This window comes from Lissotriton vulgaris, chromosome 1_1 (genome assembly GCF_964263255.1).
Source record: "Lissotriton vulgaris chromosome 1_1, aLisVul1.2, whole genome shotgun sequence".
In the NCBI taxonomy this organism is placed as follows: Eukaryota; Metazoa; Chordata; class Amphibia; order Caudata; family Salamandridae; genus Lissotriton; species Lissotriton vulgaris.
The window spans coordinates 849,699,433-849,719,932 of record NC_141685.1 but is presented as its reverse complement, the minus strand read 5'-3'; the positions used below and the strand labels follow the sequence as shown (position 1 = coordinate 849,719,932).

The 20,500-nt window shown below is 42.8% G+C and overlaps 1 protein-coding gene across 1 annotated transcript in view; it reads left to right on the top strand.

Moving 5' to 3' along the window:
- The window catches only part of KIF14 (kinesin family member 14), a 625,766-nt gene that overhangs the window by 187,163 nt on the left and 418,103 nt on the right, over window positions 1-20,500 (top strand). The window contains exons 12-13 of the mRNA XM_086957758.1: window positions 19,999-20,146; window positions 20,269-20,332. Coding sequence (XP_086813884.1) covers window positions 19,999-20,146; window positions 20,269-20,332 — 212 coding nt within the window. The remainder of the gene's footprint in view (window positions 1-19,998; window positions 20,147-20,268; window positions 20,333-20,500) is intronic.

Here is a 20,500-nt window from a genome sequence, read left to right as displayed (position 1 = left end):
ATAAATAAGAAACATTACTCAATAAAAGTAGTATATTTCTTTTTATCTTTAACTAGACACCAAAATTACAAAAATCTGATGATGGGAACTGGAGTTATGATTTTTGCAAATTTCCTTAAACCACTGCGGTAGGAAGCTAACTTTCTATATACTGTACATGTAAGGCATAGTGTGCACAAAGTCCAGTGGATCCCCAGAGGTATGGCAGAGGCTAAAGTAGATAATACCATACTCTCTTTTGTGGAAGTTTGATTGAACAGTCAGACTTATCAGTAGGGTAGTGTTAAGCGTTTGTTGTACACACTCAAGCAAGAAATCATGTCACTCACTCAAAGTCTGAATCCAGACCAATTGTTTGTAGGAAACTTTATTATTTTGTTGTTTTATTTATAGAGCCAAGATTAACTTAGTAGCAGGTAAGTTGAACTCTTCATACAATGTGACTTTTCAAAATACAGTTAACACTGGTTTTGTAGGAACATTGACATTACTTCTTCATTTGAAAAAAACGATTTGTAAACAATTAAAAAATGATTGTAATTATTTTATTACTTTTAGGTTACTTTTCGATTATTGTTCTAGTTTGGTAGGAAACACACTCCTAACACAGTTTAACCAACACAGGACATTTGTAAGCAGGTTAACTCTTGTCAAGCAATAGGTTACTTTTTGTGCAGTACAAGACAGTTCAACACAATTTTCAGAGAAAATGTTGTATCTTGAGTCTCCCTGCTGCTCAGCTAGAATGCATGTGTTGTAGAATGTTGGATGAGTGGAATGTTAGTATGTTATGAATGTCAGTTGAGTGAGGGCTGAGCAGCAGGACAGCTGCTCCTGATGGGGTTATCATCTTAACTTAACATCTTAATAAAATAACTTAAAGAACCTACTGTTCCAGCTTTCTTTTGAGTACAACAGAAAACCCACCATTCAGTCCTGTGGAGAAAACAAAGTGTTAACAGGGGAGTAAAACGGTTTTAGGAATGGAGGTTTGGGGGGGAGGTGGGTAAAAACAAGGCTTCCCAAGGTTCTGGTTGGCGCACAAGGGGCGGTGCACATCAGCAGCAATAGGGCGGATGGGTGCAGAGTGCTGGCTGCCAATATTAGCCAAAGTTGTTGGGGGCGGCTCACAGGCAGGCCACTCAGTCTCGGGAGCCAAAATCCTAGGGTTAAAGTTTGGGGAAAGGGAGGATCCCAGGTTGGCACCAAGTCCACACCATCAGCGGCAATGGGGGTGACCGGGTCCATTGTGCTCAGGTGGCGTTGGGAGCCCAATGACTTTGAATTTGGTTGCTGCTGCACAAATCCTGTGTCCACTGGAGATAAGATTTCTTTAGGAAAACAGGGCAGGTCTTCGAGACTGCTTGCTGCAGGATAAGACTGGTTCAGCTTGCAGAGGTTCAGAGCAGGAGATAGGCCGGTAGGGCTGGGGCCAAAGCAGATGTCGTCGCCGTACTCTTCTAAAGCACAGCTCTTCGGTCCTTCCTCTTGTCACGTTGAATCTGTAGAAGCAAGGTTCATGGGTTCCCCTAAATAGAGGATTTAGGGGCGTTACATGGATGTGCAGGTTGCAACCAATGGATCCCTTCCCTCTGGTGTCTACACCCCCTAGTATGCCACCCTCCAGTGGGAGGGGGACATAGGTCTCTTCCTCATGGGAGGGGTCTCCCCATCTTCAAGATGGCAGGGTCTGAGAGGTGGCCTTCTCTTCGCCTCCCCCACCTAAGAGGTCGGGTTGGCAAAGGTGGTCACACCTCCCGTCCTGGCTAGGTTTTCATGCTGGTTATCTCACTCAAGTTGGGTACCAGAACTGATGGGAGCCAGTTGCTGATAGCAGTAAAAGGCTGGGAGCAGCTAACAAAGGCAGCAGGCCTTTAAATGTCCCTCTTTGAGGGCCCTGCCCTTCCTGGGGAATGAGCCATGACACCTCTGCCCAGGATGTGCTTTGTTTACGGACCCAGAGAGCAGACGGATGTCTATCCAGGGCCCAGAAACCTGTCTGGTGGTGGCAGAAGACTTGGAGTCGGTCAGAAACCACACCAGAGTTTGTCGTTTTTCAGGGGGCATCTCTAAGATGCCCCCTGTGTGCATTTTTCATTAAATCCAACACTGGCATCAGTGTGGGTTTAATGTGCTAGGTAGTTTGATAACAAACTTTAAAGGTTTCAGTAAAGTCATCATGGAGCTGGGGAGTTTGTGTTGACAAACTCCCTGCCCATGTATTCAAAAGGGCTTCACTACACTTACAATATCTGTGAATGGCACTGGCACAGTAGGGCCATATTGCTCTTGCAGCTGTGCCCTCACCTGGGTATTGTGCAAATTGCCTTTAGGGCTGTAAGGCCTGCTAGAGAGGTGACCTACCCATGCCCCAGGCAGTGTTGGTGGGCATGGCACACAGGGATGTGTACCACGTCTACTCTTTCGTTTGACCTGCACCAAACACCCAGTATGCTTTGGCAGGGTGGGTATGTTAAGGTGAAGGGTCTCTGAGGTGGCATAATAATGCTGCAGCCCTCAGAGGCCCTCTCTGGCCACAAGGACCTTGTTACCAGGGCTACCTTTTACAAGGGACTTACATGTTGCCCAGATGTGCCAAGTGTGTGTAAAAGATACAGGTTTAGGGAAGAACACAGGCGCTAACGCCTGGTCAGCAGGATCGCAGCACACACAAGTTGGCATCAGGCAAAAAGTTAGGGGGTAACCATGCAAAAAGAGGGCTCTTTCCTACAACTGCATTTTACTCCAAAACGTTTAACAAAGCTCTACTTTTCAGTCTTCCTGGTGATCTATGAGCCTCGAATGTGAGGGTCCGGGGCAAAGGCAAAGTTTCAGGCTGGCCTTGATGAAACTCTGAATCAAATGCATTCACTGGATTTGTTCTGGTCAAAATTTTCCCTTTGCACATATGAAAATGTACTAGTTCTTTTTCTCGACACCAGTCAATTTGGTGGGATCCTCCGCAGCTTGGGCCTTTGATTGGATTTGACTTTTACAGTCAAAATCCAGCGGTCAAGAGAAGAACCTTGGTTGTCGATTGAGTTAGCAGCTACCCACCAACAGGCAAGCAGCAGAAGCCACGTTCCTCAGATCTCTGCCCAAAAACCGTATCTTTTGCTATAGACTTTCATGTTGCTGTTCTGCAGTGAGAAAGAGTACACTCTAGCACCATCCCAGGATCTAGGAGGCACCTCCTTGAGGGGAGGTGTCTAGTACTCAATCTCGCGTTCTATAGAAGGCCAGTCCAGGGCAAATCCAGTGGCTACCAGTCAGCTGGGCGCTTAGCATGTGTCTTTAGCTTTTATGTTCTCGAAGCTTAATAGGAGGCTAGCCAACTAGCCCTTGGAGCCACTCACTGGTTCTTGGCATGAGTGAGAGCAGGTCTAGCCCTTGGGGTCTGTCACCACAAAGTCATCAGTTGGAGCATCCATTTCTTTTCCTGAAGTTCTCTCTTGGTACATTGGGTGCAGTCTTCCTTGGTGTGGCCTTTCTTTCTGAGGTCCACAGGTTCAGCAAGTGCAGTCCTTTCCGAGTCCAGCAGTGTTGTGAAGCTGAAGCCAGAGGTGCTATAGTGTAGTTCCTATATCCCTAATAGGCTCTGTGTATTGGAATAATATACACTATAGATTTGACATAGGACTGAGGCCAGTATGTCTCTATCGAGTACATTAAACTTAATTGTGTGTGCCAGCTAACTCAGAGGTCACTAGAAACGTTCTTGAATAAACAAGAACGGATTAGTCTCTGACAACTGCATAAACATGACAACTTTGTTTCCCTTAGAGTCGGAACAATGTCTTCAGAGTCGTGGAAACAATAGATAACTATTTCACTCAGTCAATCGTGCATGCTTTGTTTCTACAGAGTTTGCAGAGAAAATAGAGAGACAGGCGTTTCAATAAAAACAGAGAGGTGAACTGCTACAATCGTTAGACAGAATGCGAAGTATAATGCGTACAGCGTAAACAGTAATATAAAATAATACTGTAATAGCATGGTCTGTTGCTTTGACATATATAAAAATAAATACATAAATACCACTGGCTAAAATACTCAACTGGTGCTTCTTAAATACGAGGGTAGAAGTAGGTGCTGTCTTTAGCTATAGTTTAGTTTTGCCAAGAATTGCCAAGGGTTTCTCTAGGTTCTAATCAGCTCCATACCTTAGAATGAGAGAGGTTGGTATCTTTCCCGGGACTCGATTTCCCAACACCCCACAAGGGGAGTCAGAAACACTGGAGCTGGATTCTCGGCAGGAGCATGACTGCTTCTGATCGGTGCGTCAGCTGGGGAGTTGGCTTCCTTCAGCACTTGCTGTGGTGAGCTGCGTCGTGCAAGTAGGTAGTCGAACTCCACCGAACCACATCGTGCCTTGCAATAGCAAGTGAAGGCATATTTATACCTTGATGGTGTTTAGGAATGCCAGTATTGACCTAAAAGTCTGGAATATGAACGTCATGAATTAACCCCTAAGGAATAGATGTTCATGCATAATAAATGAGTTCTTGGAGAAATCTATATCCAGGCAAGGGGAAGTTATACCTATAAAAGGGCATGAATCGTGAGATGCATACAGAATCTAAATCGACATACAACACCCACTCCACTTTCGTATGTACGACGTTACTAAACATGTTTAAACATATCTAAAACATATCTACACATTAAGTGCTAAAACACATCCAAAATACATAAAAAATGCATTAGAACTGGTTGTAAGCATAGAAAATCTATTGGTGCTGTACACATTAAAGCAATGTTTCATTCTTAGCATATGTAGTAAATGAATCATAAATATATACATTTATGAAATGACTCGTAAAAAGGCGAAACCATTTCATGCCAGATTACATAAAACTGTTTGAATGTGGACAAGGTCATATATTGTCTCTGGAAGTATTAAAAAATGTATTGTTCTCTATGAATAGTTTTACTATAAGCAGATTACTTGTGCCAAAAAATGAAAAATAATATAGATATTATTTTTTAAATGAAGGTCAAATTCAGACCCTCAGAACACTGTGCCAAAATCAAAAGTCAGTGTTAGGGCTTGGAGAAAACATGAAATCTTCTATGTCTCTAGACAAAAAATCGTCTATCATTGTAGGTGAAAGTTGGATTACCTCGTTTTGAAGATTAACTGCATATAGATGTGAAGCATCGCTTTCAGCATTGGTTGCTTCAGCTTACCTGCGTCTTCTCGTACCTCAGCAATTTGCGTCTGTGAGATCTCAATGAATGCCGTCATCAAATTGGTTGCTGCTGGGGACAACACTGAGCATGGGCCGATATCGATTCAAGCAAAGTATCAACATCCGTTGGCATGACTGATGAGAGTGTTAGACAGAGATCTAGCTCCCCGCATAGCAGGCAGCGTAGAACAGGATGCCAGATTGGCCTGAATGAAAGAAACCATGTGGTATTTAATTCCCGTAGACGAGGTAACCCCAAAATTTGGTCGATGCGCACACAACACTTCATCTCCAATAGAGCTCTCTCTATGGTGCTTGGAGTAGCGCTGGTAATTTTGCTTGCTATATCGTAGTAGTAGGAGCAAAAATAGTATCCCTGCAACGAGTCGTAAAAGGAGGGGCAGTCCACCAAACACAGAGTGACGAAGTTTGGAAATATTTCGAGGACTGCTTTAAAAGGTGCGAACAGTCCGGAACATACTTTCTTAAATAGATGTACAATACCACTCGTATCAGACATATTTAAGATACGACTTAACATTTCTGAGAAATGGTTAGGGCAGTTTGTATTCAAAAGGGCATGTATCTCGGCAGAAGTCCTTGCGACTTGTAGATCATAGGTCTCTTTGGCCGAGGTCAGTGGCACAGATTTTTGCAAAAGAATGGCTTTCATTCTGCTTATAGTATCAATTTGTATAGAAGAGATGTTCAGTGAAGGCCATAGAGGCGACTCCCTGACTGTCTTGGTTTGTGGAAACAATACTTGCATACAGCAAGTGACCCTGGATGACAGTTACTAGATATGGAATATCTGGCAACATGTCACAAATATTGGATCAATCACTGCAGCTGGTGAACCTTGCAGGTGAAAGGATAAGTCGTTAGAGGAACCATTGCTGGCCGCGTGTAAATTAATACCCTGACAAAGGAGAGAACCGCTTAGTGCGTTTTCAGTTTGTACTGCTAAGAAACACTTCATGTCCCCCACTCCAACATCTGTGTGTGTGTATGGGAAATCCCAGGATGTCTTGATGTATTCTTTACCCAACCTTTCATATGTGCCTGCTGGTATGTGTTTTAGGCAATACTGAAAATGAAAAATTGTAACAGGCAGATTGATTGTTCCATGTATTATCCATTCAGTAGCTGTTTTTCTGCTACCATAAATGTCAATCTTTCCACTTTTTCAATGCTCAGCACCGTATAGTTTTCTCCCCTTCGTGCCAATTTGATCTGTTTATCAGTGAGATTGAATTCTGAAAACAGTGACGTAGTATTGATTAAACCCCAAGGCACATAGCCTGTACTCAAGTTTTGGAGCATCCAGCCCAATAGCATGATCGAACGTAGCTGTGACTGACCATGTTACAACATGACCACTTCCTGTTCCATGATGTCTCTGGCAGAAGATACTATGCTGTCCAATGAATATATCCTGGACGACAGAGTTGGTAACCCATTGTCAACTACAGAGAGAGATTTCTCGAAATTAATACGATCAATTTCTTGTATTCGTTCTGCAGTATCTGCTTGCGTAATCTTCCATATTTCGTTATATGCAGCATATATGAAACGTTTGTTACGTTTTCTTGGTCCTAGCAAGAATTCCCTAAGGTCTGCGCCATCTTTAAGTAAAGATAAGTGTTGCTCTACATCCTTAAGTGTAGTTCTGTGTAGCCAATCATGACAGAGCTTCCCTACACTGTACGTTGTTACTATTCCAGGATGCTGTCTTTGAACATATCTTGGGTCGGGCCTATTGATTTTAAACCCTTGTGTTTTGTTCAGGAATCTATCTTGACAGTTGTTTGTATCTGTGGGCCAGATTAACCATTTTTCCCAATCTGGATCTGTTCTGTTATGATGCAAAATTGTATGTACGTCGACCTCCCCCTCTGAAGTGTGTAGGTATGACATGTTGTTCATGTCTTTGATTTTGCTAACCCAAGGCAAGATATCTGTTGAACAGTGTCATTCAAAAACATAATTTTCTCAGGGATTATACAGACTCTAAATAAAGCTTCTACCCCCTGCATGTGCCAATCTTTAGTCCCCCATACAGTTTTTGTCTCCATGTTGTCTTTCCAAAGTTGAAACCATGACTAGACAGTTGGGCATAAAAGTCTGCAGAATTAATCTGTTTAGTGTTCGTTAATATACTCTTCAGCCCTGTTTTGTTTACATTTCTAAAATACAACTATTCTGGATTGGATACATTGAACCCTGAAAAATAGGGAACCTTATTGGCAAATGTTTTTGAGCTACCCTTGGGTGGCGTTGGACAATGTTCTCATTGGTTATAAATTAATACATTTCTGGGTGATGCAGTTTTATGCAAGAAATTATGACTATAATGGTTATAACAATACATTTGTTTATAGTCTGATGAACTTTCTAAATATTCATGATTTGTGAACACTGCAGATATTTCTAGATCTGACATCATACTATTAACAGTCTTGAAGTTCCAATCATCAGAAAAGGTACTAGATGAAACAAAATCACTTAATAAAATTTTGAACTGGTGTGGAATCTTCAACAGCTCCGATAGCCAAGAATTTCATATTCTGTTTTGTCCCAAGCTATACCATCAGGTATAGGAACGGCTGTGATGTTCACTGCTGACAAGTCTCTTTGTTCACGATGAGATGATTTGTGTCGTTTGAGTAGTAAGTTGACGTTCTTACTTGCTGTGTCCATTTTGATATATCTTCCATTTATCAGCATACCCAGAGTTATTACCAGAGCTAAGCAAAGTAGAAAAAAACATATTCCCAACACAATCTAAAGTTCTTTCCATGGTGAAACCAGATAAGTCTTTTCCAGGTGATGAAAAAGTAATTTGCTTGTTCTTTGAAAGTTCTTTTTGCTGGCGTCATTTCTGGTTCGCTGGGATCCTCAGAAAACATATCAAAGTTAATGAAATAGCCAGAGGCAGTTCTGTCAATTGTAGGGATTGCATCAAGATTTGTTGAAATCACTGGGGCCACTTGATCAGGTGTTACTTCGTTGTAGACTGGTGTTTCTTGACAAACTGTTATTTGGGTCTCAAGAGGTACAAGTTCCATAGCTTTGTTGCATAGTCCTTCTTATCTCACTGCAGATTCCTCGAAGGTAATGAGTCTCTCAGTTTGAACCTCTTGGATTGTAGCTAGAGGAGTGCGTCTGCTACTTGGTCGGAGTCCACTTGGCCTACTGCTTAGTATTGGCCACATAGTGTGGTTTGATCAGGTCGATAGACACAAACCTGTTCTCCTTTTTACCAGCAAGGGGCAGCAGTAAAACTGTTCTTGATCTGTGGATTGCTAGGACAGGTACTGGTTGTCTGTAAGAAGGCCCAAATTCCTTCTTGTCAGCAATCTTTTCTCTGACTAGATCCCCAAGCTTTGGGATCCATACAGGCCTTGCAGGGACGGTTGTTTTTTCTCCAGTGTTGGTTGGCTTCAGGAACACGTTGCTTTGTTTCGTTCTTAATTCATTTAAGTCCTGTAAAACAGCCAAACGATCTTTGATATCCAAATGTTTTTTGTTCCACCACTGATGTCTGACAATCAAGGTCGGGGACCAACATTCTTGTCCCAAAAAGGACCTCATATGGAGTGATACCCCCTGGAGAATTTCCTGGCAAGTTATTTAAACTACGATGAACACTTATTAAATGTTTGACCCACCCGTCACCCGAACCTAATACCCTATCTGTTATAGATTGCTTTATGTCCCGGTTTTTTCTCCTCAACCGAATTTTCCTCGGGATGGAATGGACTAGAATACCGCAATGCAACACCCAAACTGGCCATTGTTTCTTTGTAAGCTCGAGAGATAAACGCAGGACCCTGGTCGGAATGTAGCGTGCCAATTGCAATATGTGTCAATTGTAGGAGAGTAGGGTCTGCTATCCTATGGTCACCCCAAATTTTTGCTTTTTGCTTCACTGGTTTATGACTTAATGTGGCTGTGGGCCTGCTAATCAGATCCACAGCCTGCTGTTCTCTCTCTAAATTACTGCCAATGCCCTTTAGGTGCATTACGAATTGGAACTGGTTCACCTTATTGGCCCATGTAACAGTGTACCCTAGGTACCCAGGGCATAGGTGTTTCCAAGGCCTACCAGGGGCTGCAGCATGTATTGTGCCACCCCTGGCCTGGCCTCCATATTTGACACAACTGGCTGATCACTCAGCTGGGGTAAGTTGGTGTAATCACCTCTTACTTAGATATAGCATCCCTATATCTACCCTTAAACTGGACACATATGTTCCTATCAGCCACTCCTATGGAAGGCCTCATCAATCCTGGAGGCAGAGTGCTTGGAAATATGTGAGATGGTGCTCTAGCATGAGCTAAGCCCGTCTGCAGCTGTCGGGAACCCCTCCCTAAGCTGTTCCGGGATATTGCCATACCATATACTCTTAAGTGCATTATAATCCTCGCGGTTAAATGCTATCTTTGGTTTGGCTTTATCAAAACATGTCGAGTAAGGTGTCATACGAATTGGAATACTATCCCCTCGACAGTTCTGTCGACGGGGATAGCATTCCACCCTTCTAGAGGGACACGACATGTGTGTAGCCTTAACCCCGGTTAAAGTTAACCAGAGCCTCAGCATCACAAAATGGATGCTGCCACCACAGACACGAGTCTGACCTCCTGCTGCTGGGAGTCCTTCCAGCGAGGGAGGCTTGGACAAAGGGTTTCCTGCCTTGGGAGGTGCGAGCACCACCCCAGACAGGGTTTTGTGTATTGGGTAGGACAGGGCTGAATAGAATCAGACATGCCTGGGGCACACAAGGTGTCCCCGTGCATAAGCCAGTCCAAACCGGTCCTGGGACTTTCCAGACCCAGGCCTGGCGAGGAGCTGGACAAAGGAAAGGGGGTGTAACCGCACCCCTTCCTGGTTCCTCCCAGAGGAGGGACCTAGTAGGTGATCCACCCCTCAGATTGGGAATAAGAGTGGGAGCAGTGCCATTGCACAGCAGATCATCCTGAATCAACTTGAAATACAGAAGAAGACTGGACTTCGACATTCTGCTGCTCAGAAGACTGAAGAGAATCTCCCTTGTGGCCTAGGAGTGGCCACCCTGTGAACACAGGCACCAACCAGCAACTCGACGTCTGCTTTGCCGCCGCCTCCGGCCGGAGCCCGAGCCCAGAGCCCGACAAGAACCAGACTCCCAGACCTCTCACAGCCCGATCCACAGTCCCTGCAAAGAAGGGACCCGTGGAGGCACCGAGTGACGTGGGACCGGACCTCTTGGAAGACACTCGAAAAGCTGACTGCGCAGCATCTGAGGCATCCTCGACGTTGTGCTTTGGGGACTGAGAACCCCCACCATCGAGCAGCCCTTGCACCGAAGATCAGCCCCCCAGCATCTCCACGATCTGCCTGGGGCCCTTTTGCATTGTGCCACTCAACGCGCCATCACGGCCACTAGCCACGTGGTCAGCGGCCATCTTGGCGACAAAACCGACGAACTACACAGCGGGTCTGGTTGCTCCAGACTCACCCAAGCTCCTGTAAAAAGGAGCACTCGCTCTGACCTTGCTGGTCCGAGTGTTAAGCATTTTTCGATTCCTGCGTGGCTTGCATTAGCCAAGGCCTGTTTCCTCCGATCAAGTTGCCGACACCGCCAACAGCGAGAAGCCTGCGTGGGACAGCTCGTGACCGACTCCTGGACGTCCTCGACCCCCGGTGTCCACGTGGCTGCAGAGAGAAGCTACACGACAACGCCTGTTTGCACCCGACATCGCCTGGTTCCAATCTGGTTCCACGGTAGTCACTGGCTAGTGACTTTGAACATTGTCCCCTCTGCTTTCAGGTCTTCACATCTTCAGATCCACCCTTGGATCCACCGGAACTCTTCACATCGAGCCGCCTGCAGCATCTTCAGCTCCAAGCACCATCGACCAGCGTGACGAAACCCGACACTACTTCGACCCTGTGCACCCGCTTCCTGTGGGTGAGGTAACTCAGCTCCGCCGGTGTTCCTACACTGGTACACATCTCAAGGGCCTGTGTCTTAAGTTTCAGCGTTCTAGGTCACTCGGAAGGTTCCTAACTTTCTAACTTTGTACTTTTTACGCACCATAGACTTACATTGGAAAGTGCGTGCACTTTGAACACTGCACCCGAGTCCCGTGGGCCTTTCCCGACTTAGTCATTGCTAGTCTCGAATAGCTCCAGCGATTCCCAAGGCCCTAGGCCTGTTCCCTTCCCAATTGGTATCTCTTATACCACTTTCTTAGTATATGGTTTAGGTGGCCCCTAGGGCTCATCCATATTGTGCAACTTTTGTGTATTTTAAACTGTCTTGTGATTTAACGCTTGTGCTTCTGTGCTCATAAAGAGTCCAGGGGATTTTATAGTTAATAAATCAATATATATTTTCAATATATATCTGTGTGGTGTCCCTTTCGTTTGGTATTCAAGGGGGTTGTGTATGGTAATACAGCTGGCTTCACATGCCTTTCAGAGTTTAGCCTAAGACTGCTTTGTCCACGTTACCACTAGGATAACTGGTCTACAAGGTTGAATTACAACCAATCATCATAAGGGTTGCTTGGCATGGTACAAAGTGATCACTAAGAATTAGTGAGCATTATATACCAGGCCAACTTCTCACATCAATAAAGAATCGTAAATCTTTTCTTTCAGTTTGAGCGTCAGCCGAGCGCTGAGGCCACATCCAGAAGAATCTTGAACACAAATCCACTGCGACCATGATATATTTATAGTTACCATCCCTTTGTAAGCGACCGCAGTGGTCCCTTACACAAGCTAATTGTGTATCTGAAATTAACAGGGGTGTCTGCGCAGGACGTTTCACAGTAGAGACTTTCATCTTTTGACATATTTCACAATCCAAAACATAGTTCTGGGTCTCTTTCCTCATGCCTGGCCACAAGTATCTCTGTTTTAATAAGGATACTGTGGAGGAAACACCTGCATGAGCAGAGGCTAGTCCTTCATGTGCTGCTAGGATAAGTCCTAATCCATTTTCCATGTTTGAAATTGCGAGCAAACTGAACATTATTCGCATCAGTTATATACGAGTATTTGAGTGGAAACTCTTTAGGTTATGTACTACCGCTGTCTTTGCTTGTAGCATTGACAGCCAGCATTATTTCACTGTCTATTTTCGTTTTTGAACGAGTGATTGCAGCTACGGAAGCCGTTTGCACAGCCCCTTTCGCAACTTCATCAGCCAATGAATTCCCTTCAACGTGAACGCCATCACATTGATGAGTGAGCGTGTGTATCGCATGAGTGTTTTCTAGTCCTTCTCTTAACTGAACTACTTGTTCCCAAAGCGTTTTATGCTAAATTGGGCCACCTTTTGCATCTTTGAAACCGTTTTGAAGCCAATTCTTTAAATATTCATTATAAGATTAAATACAATAGAAAAAATCGCACACTAGGAGTTTGGGGAATTCGTTATCCTTATTTTCAAGTGCCATTTTGAATGCTTGTAGTTGAGCTCGCTAAGCTGTACAATCTCCTAGATTGCTTTTTTGTGACCATTGGTCTAAATTTGCCATCGCGCATACGACCTTTAACGATCGTGCATGCTGCACTATAGACTTGTTTACCTCCTGTAGCGGGTTGAGCTGATCCGTCAGTATAAATTATACATTCATACTGGTCTAGGGGCAGAATTTCAGTAGGCAGAGGACATTCTTGTTCGTATTGTAGAAATGCTTGTGTTTTTAAATAAGGATCAAAAGCGTATTCAACATCTGTTGAGTCAAGAGAATTAACCCATTGTATCCATCTTGGATGTAAAGCTTTTGCATTTGGAATGCTAGCCTTTGTAACTGCCTCTAAGGCAGGTACACAAGTTAGGACCGTCATGCGTTTCCCCTGTGCTAGGCCTCTTTCTTTTGCTACAGCGGTTTGAACAGCTGTCAGAATTTTTTCTGTTGAAGTGAATTTCATTTCTGCTTGTGTATACAAATGTGATTTATATGCAATTGGTACTTTTCCCCTTCATTAAAAGTTAAGTAGGTGAATCCGCATTGACTCGGAATGATTCGGATCACTAAGTTGCGTACGTTTACGCGTGTTTGTAAATGCTTAGTTGCTAACATGTCTGTTTGTAGTGAATGCAAAATTTCTGTATGTTTTTGTGTCCAATTTACTGTTTTAGAATCAGGTTTGATTAATTCGTAGTGCGGTTGAACCCTTTCTCCGTAGTTTAGAATGTAAGTTCTTCCGAAATTCAGGAAACCTAGAATCGACTGTGTTTTTCAGCTTTTTTTGGAGGTTGGAGCAGCGTACACTTTTCTAAAAAGTTGTCTGCCAGGTTTTGCCTTCACTTGAAAGTTCATATCCTAGAAAGAGGACGTTTAGATGGGCAATTCTAGATTTTTTTTAAATTGAATGTATACCCCTCATAGGCGAAGCCTAGTATAATGGTGTTCACCCTGTTCAAGGGCCTATCCAGGTCATCGTTGGTACTGTAGATATCATCGACATATGACAATGCTTCGTCCTCATAAGTTTGTAGTAACTCTATTACCCTTGCTGAGAATAACCCAGGACTATTCTTGAATCCTTAAGGGAGACGACCGAAGTGACGCTGTGTCCCCATAATTGAGAAAGCGGTCAAATACCTACTTTCAGGTGCAATATTTTGACATAAGAAACCATTCGAAATATCTAATGTGGCTTTATATTTTTTACGCACAATGTTATTCATTAGTGCTGTACTGTGTGCATTTTGCACTGCAAATGTTTTGCAACAAGAGTTTAAATGTCTGTTATCCAATACTAAACGATATGTATTGTCTGGTTTGGATACAGGAAACAAAGGATTGTTCATTGATGAGGTGCATGTTTCAATCACTCCTTGGTATTTAAGTTGATCTAAGAACTCCCTGACTTGTTTATTTAGGTTCTTGCTTAATCTGACACTGACTTTGTGCAGTTGGTTTATTTTTCTTAAACTGGATTTTATGGTGAGTCGAGTCCTCATACCATCTTACATGATTTTTTTTATAATGCTGGGGCTTGGGCAACTGCCCGTTTCCTGGCATATGTATACTTTAAATGTCTTGAAATATGGATAGAGAAGGCTGGCATTATGTATTCGCCATGTGGGCACTCCCTTACAAATTCTGGTGGCCAGTCTTGTTCAGCCAGAAGTGTATCGGAACCCTTATAAAGTCAAGTCGCTCCCAAAAGAGGGCTTTCACTTTTCTTGGTATGTTTCTCTCCATCCGGAGTGTTATTTCATATAACCTATGTGGAGAGCTAACACTGGTATCTACAGTTTCAACTTCAATGTCCTCATTCCAGTACACTGTCTCCAGAAGTCCCTTCAGGTTCTGCCGAGCTATTGTTACTTCTGCTGCGCTGTCCAACATTGTCTGAGCCCATTCTCCTTTCTTGAGTTGTGTCCTCAAGATCCTCAGAATGTCTGATTTTTAGCCTCGCTACCTTCTTTTTGGTGAATTGATGTTTTGGTTTACTTTTCTGAACATGTTGATTGTCTTTGGACTTCACACGTTCCTCTTTGTTTTCTGACCGTCCTCTTCTTTCGGATTTCTTTGACGTAAGAGAGGAACGTGTATCAGTATCGATACCTGTCAGGTTTTCTCAAATTATCCCTATTCCGGAAGTTGTACCTCCTTTCAGAGGGCTCCTTTTGAGGAGACCTACCTCAGGAATGAGAACTCATCTCTTTGGAAGTTTTGTTTGCTTTTTTCCCACTTCTTTTTAGAAGAGGTAGGAGTGTTTTTAGTAAAGACTTTTTTCAGGACTTTCAGACCGTTGTGGCTTCACTGGTTTCCCACCCAGACTGTCTCTGCATAAATCTTCGTATGATTTTCCAATTATTCTGGCTAGTTCTTGCAGTTCTGTTACATCAAATTCCCTTAATTTCTGGTGGATCGCCACTGATGCTGCTTCTCCTTTAATATTAGATAATATTATTGATGAGACCTGGGTGAAAACTTTTCAGTAACTTCATACCTAAATTCAGAGCAGGCTCTGCCCTGTATTCGTTTTTAATCTGTTTCAGGACGTCCGGTATTACCGCCATAGACGGAACACCATGTGTTTTAGTGTAGATAGCGGCGTAGACTGTACCCCAAGTGTTGCAGTCCTCCAGATGTGGTGTGATCCCCATTGGTAAACAGAATGTTAAAATTCTGTGTTTCTCATGAGGACTAGTATTTGGAAATACTGCTTAGATTTGAGTAATTTTTTGAGCTATCCAGAATGGAATTTGTTCACGTTTTATGGGTAATTTACCCATGACTGCACGTAAAGTCTGTGGTGTAATTTTTTGTGTATTCCCTGGTGAGAGGTTTGTTGTGGAATAACTATTGTAGGTTGGACTGCAAGAGTCTGCATGACCTATTGAACCAATTGTCTGCAGATTATGATTAACTCTGAGTTGAGCTAGTAAATCTTCATCTGACATTTCTTCAATGTCAGGATGTGGTGCATATCGAGCTAAAACCGGCCATGTTGCTCCTGGTCTACCTAGTGGACCGAGCCTGGTAATGTGATTTAAATGTTTTAGGGTGCCTTTAAACCAGAGCTCATGCTCCTGGTATGTGAGTGGAATTTCAATATCCTCGAAAGGAATATATTCCTCTGGTGGATCATCTTCTTTGTAGAAGTGAAACAAATATGTTCATGAATTTGATTTTGGGAATACTATCCATGAATAGAATACCTCTGTCTGGTGATATTCATGTGCCTCTATCACAAAAACTGCTCTAACACCTCTTGATGATAGGCCATCTTTTAAAGGTTTTATAGTGATGGTTTTCCTTAAATTTGAAGGAGTGATTACAGCATTCACGTCGGTTTCAGAAAAACCTGTTAAGTTAAAAACTGGCACGGCGTCTCCGCTTGTAACGGATGCCAAGACGTTATACTCACAGCCATTTCAATGAAAGTTTGCAGAGCAAGCTTCAGGGAAACAAAGATAAGGTGCACAATATTTTGGAACACTGTATCCTTCAACGTTGAACAAACCAAAAAACTAATACATAGGATCTTTTGCCCAACTCAACTATGGCGGATATTATCCCTTACCCACTCCAGACGTCTATTGGGGTATTATGAGTAAAGGGTATCTGAGAAAGGCACGACTCAGTTACTTCAGTATCTAGAGTTAAATTAGTGCCTTTCCAAACTGTAGGGTGCCATGTAGTGTAGTTCCTATATCCCTAATAGGCTCTGCGCATTGGAATAACATACACTATTGATTTGACATCGGACTGAGGTCAGTATGTCTCTATTGAGTACATTAAACTTAATTGTGTGTGCCAGCTAACTCAGAGGTCACTAGAAACTTTCTCGAATAAACAAGAAGGGATTAGTCTCTGACAACCGCATAAACATGACACCTTTGTTTCCCTTAGAGTCGGAACAATAACTTCCGAGTCGTGGAAATAATAGATAACTATTTCACTCAGTCAATTGTGCATGCTTCGTTTCTACAGTGTTTGCACAGAAAATAGAGAGACTGGCGTTTCAATACAAACGGTTTATTGAACAGTCTTTTTCTCATGCAATAGAGGTGAACTGTTACAATCGTTAGACAGAATGCAAAGTATAATGCGTACAGAGTAATCCGTAGTATAAAATACTGTAATAGCATTGTCTGTTGCTATGACATATATAAAAATACATACATAAATAACACAGGCTAAAATACTCAACTGGTGCTTCTAAAATACGCCTACCCCAGTGTACCTAACCTAGGTCTAGTACGAGGGAAGAAGTAGGAGCTGTCTTTAGCTATAGTTTAGTTTTGCCAAGAATTGCCAAAGGTTTCTCTAGGCTTTAATCGGCTCCATACCTAATAGTGAGAGAGGTTGGTATCTCTTTCCCTGGACTCGATTTCCCAACACCCTGCAAGGGGAGCCCGAAACACTGGAGCTGGATTCTCGGCGGGAGCATGACCGCTTCTGGTCAGTGCGTCAGCTGGGGAGTTGGCTTCCTTCGGCACTTGCTGTGGCGAGCTGCGTCGTGCAAGTAGGTAGTCAAACTCCACCGAACCACATCGTGCTTTGCCATAGCAAGGGAAGGTATATTTATACCTTGAAGGTGTTTAGGAATGCCAATATTGACGTAAAAGTCAGGCATATGAACGCCATGAATGAACTCAATATCCAGGCAAAGGGAAGTCCATAAAGCTTAAGAGTCTGGTTTTCCAAGAAATCGTTGTGACGTAGATGAATGGATGTAAGTAGCCATGCCTGTTTTTGGGTAGCATGGGCTATGCCTAAATAAGGACTGGATTTCTATGCCTATATAAGGGCAATGTGAATTATACCTATATAAGGGCATGAAAGCGGGAAATGCATAGGGAATCTAAATCGGCACACAACAGTGCCACTTGTATGTCCAATTCGAATTTGTTGGTCAGAAGGACTCCATAGCCATTGAGGCTACAATTCCCATGGGGCAACCCTTCCCCCTCTAACATCGTTTCCTGTATAAGGGCATGAATCGGGAAATGCATAGGGAATCTAAATCGACACACAGCAGTGCCACTTGTATGTCCATTTCGCATTTGTGGGTCAGAAGGACTCCATAACAATTCCCATGGGGCAACCCTTCCCCATCTAACATCGTTTCCTGTGGGGTTGGCACTGCACAATCCCACAGAGCATCTTTGCACATATCCTAAATGTTTGAAACCCTACTTCCCTGGTTCAGTGCTATGGACAAAGTCTGGAGGCATGTCCATTATAATGATCCACTGCTCCTGGAAAACTGGTTATGCAGTTTTTTTCCAATCTAGAGGAGATGCCAGCCTGTCTACCTACATAAAGGAGCGAGCAATCTAAGGTGTGACTTGCATATGCCTCTGAGGCGGCAGTAGCTTCTTTGGAGCTGGCCATCTGCTGCCACAACCCTCTGGCCATCCTACTGGAGGAGGTCACACCTACTTACACAAATTATTATTTAGCTACCAGTTCCTGTGAGCGCTTCACACATCCTAGAAGGAGAACTGACTGGCTCAGGTGACAACTCCTTTAGTTGATCAGAAAAGGCTACTTGAACTTTGGGCAAGAAAGTGGTGGCTTTCTAAAGTCACCTTTCCATTAAAAGTTACTTTAAATCTGACTTCAGCAATACGTCTGGTTTAATGTGAATTTTAATTAGATACTCTGAGTACTATATTTGCTGGTCCTAGCTTTTCTATCTACAGTAAAAAAGACTATTACAAGTTTTCGCTGACAGGACATGTAAAACATAATTGACAAATCCTTCTTTTTAATATTTAGCACCCTGCCTTATGGGCTGCTAAGGTCTTCCATAGGGGTGGCTTATAAATATTAAAATAGAAGGCTTTGACTTGGCGGAAGGATTAATTTTGCCACGTCAGGTTGGCAGTTTGAGCTGCCCGACTAGGCTGCAAAGACAGACGGAGAGTCATGTTTTCAATTTGTCACTGCAGTCCATTAGTGACATTTAGCTTACTAGCCCTGGGTACACTTTGTACCATATACAAGAGACTTATAGGCAGGGTAAATATGTCAATGAGGTATTAGCCAATTGCACATACAATTTGAGGGGTCAGAACACATGCACTGGAGGCTGGTCGACAGGCCCAGTGCACGTCAGAGTTGAAAAACTAGCAGCATCAGTCCAAACGTTTGGAGGGATATGACCATACAAAAAGGCACTGTTGTACACATACATATCACTAATTGCTCAGTTGGCTGCCTCTTTCAATTAGATCCCAAAATTAGTTGTTCCGGTTGGCATCTCTGCCCTCCTCTTTCCTGTTTTGAGCCACCATTAGACACACAAGCAAAGGGGAGAAAAGCTCAGAAAAGACATACATCTGTTGTGGAATTCCTAAAAAAAAAAAAAAAGCCTGAGGGATGGTTTATCACGTTTCTTATGTGAACAGGGTATCCTTAGGTGAGTACATTTGCCGGTTTTACTGGGGGCACGTTAAGCTGCTTTAAAGAAAATTTGATGTTCATATTTGGTGGGAAATAAATTCTGACATTTCGACAGTCATGGAAAGAGCGTGCAAGGTTTTTGTGCAACATTTTAGACTTTTCATGTTGATGTGATGTTATTTTATCACTCTATCACAATCATACAGGCACAGATGTAGTATAAGAGCACATTGGTATTTTTTTCATTTTATTTCCGTTTTGGAAACTTATCTTTTGGTGGCAACCACCACAGACTTCTCTTAAGAATGCACTAAAAGTGTGTCTAGTTAGGTTTTTCTTTTTTTATTGTGACGTATCAGGGAGGATAACCAGGCTGCCAATGGTTGTGGTTTGACATTGGAAAGCATAAATCCACCTATATATGTATGGAGTGCAATCTTATTCCTTCTCCCGCAGCATGTTGAAACTTGGCATTATTCAGAGATAAAATCCCTGTACTGATAACTCCCAGTACATCATTATCTATATTATCATTGCTTTGCGTTAGGACACAATCACTTGAATATGCTAAAGAAATGAACCAGATCCCTGAAGTTACCATGTCATTGAATAGGCATAGAGTCCTGTCTTCGTGTTCTGTAACTTAGTCCTTTTTAAAAAAAAGGGATAAACATGACAACAATAACCAGCATAAAAAGAAAAACATAGACTGTAGGATGCAGTCTCTCATGGACATTGGAAACATAGAAACAGTTCCCTACCTAGCCTGTTTGTGAAATATTCAGTACTTTATTCCATACCTGAAGGTTTTATATATTCATGCGTTGAATGTATGGTATTGATGATCACTTTAGATCCCAAAATGATCCATCAGGACCTGAATTGCGTTGCTCTTTTGCGCTCATGGATTTGTTTTTTGTCTCCTTAGAACTCAAAGCTGAAATAGAGAAACTAAAATCGGCTCAATTGAGTACTCCAAATATTAACCCTGATGAATACAGGCATTGCAAACAAGAAATTGCATCTCTAAGGGTGAAACTGAATCAGCAAATGTTGGAAATGTCTGATATGCAACGGTAATCAATATATGCATCTCACTTTTTGCTCATTGTAACATGTCTGGAAACAGAAAAAAGCAGCATCATTGTGCCAAACTTTGAGAACATGATTTGTATTGGTTTGTTTTATTTAATAACAGAGCCTGGAAGGAAAAACTAGAACAAGCAGAAAGAAGAAAAATGGAGGAAACTAAAGAGTTGCAGGTACTTGCATGTGTATGTCTGTAAAGCTGGTGTGAATAACAAGGACCCCCTGTTTAGGCAACTGAATATGTTTGACAGGGAAAAACTGAAGATGTAAAGCAAAACACAGAATATAATATCATCAGGGAGAGAACGATAAGTGAAAGGCACAACAATCAATTAAAAAGT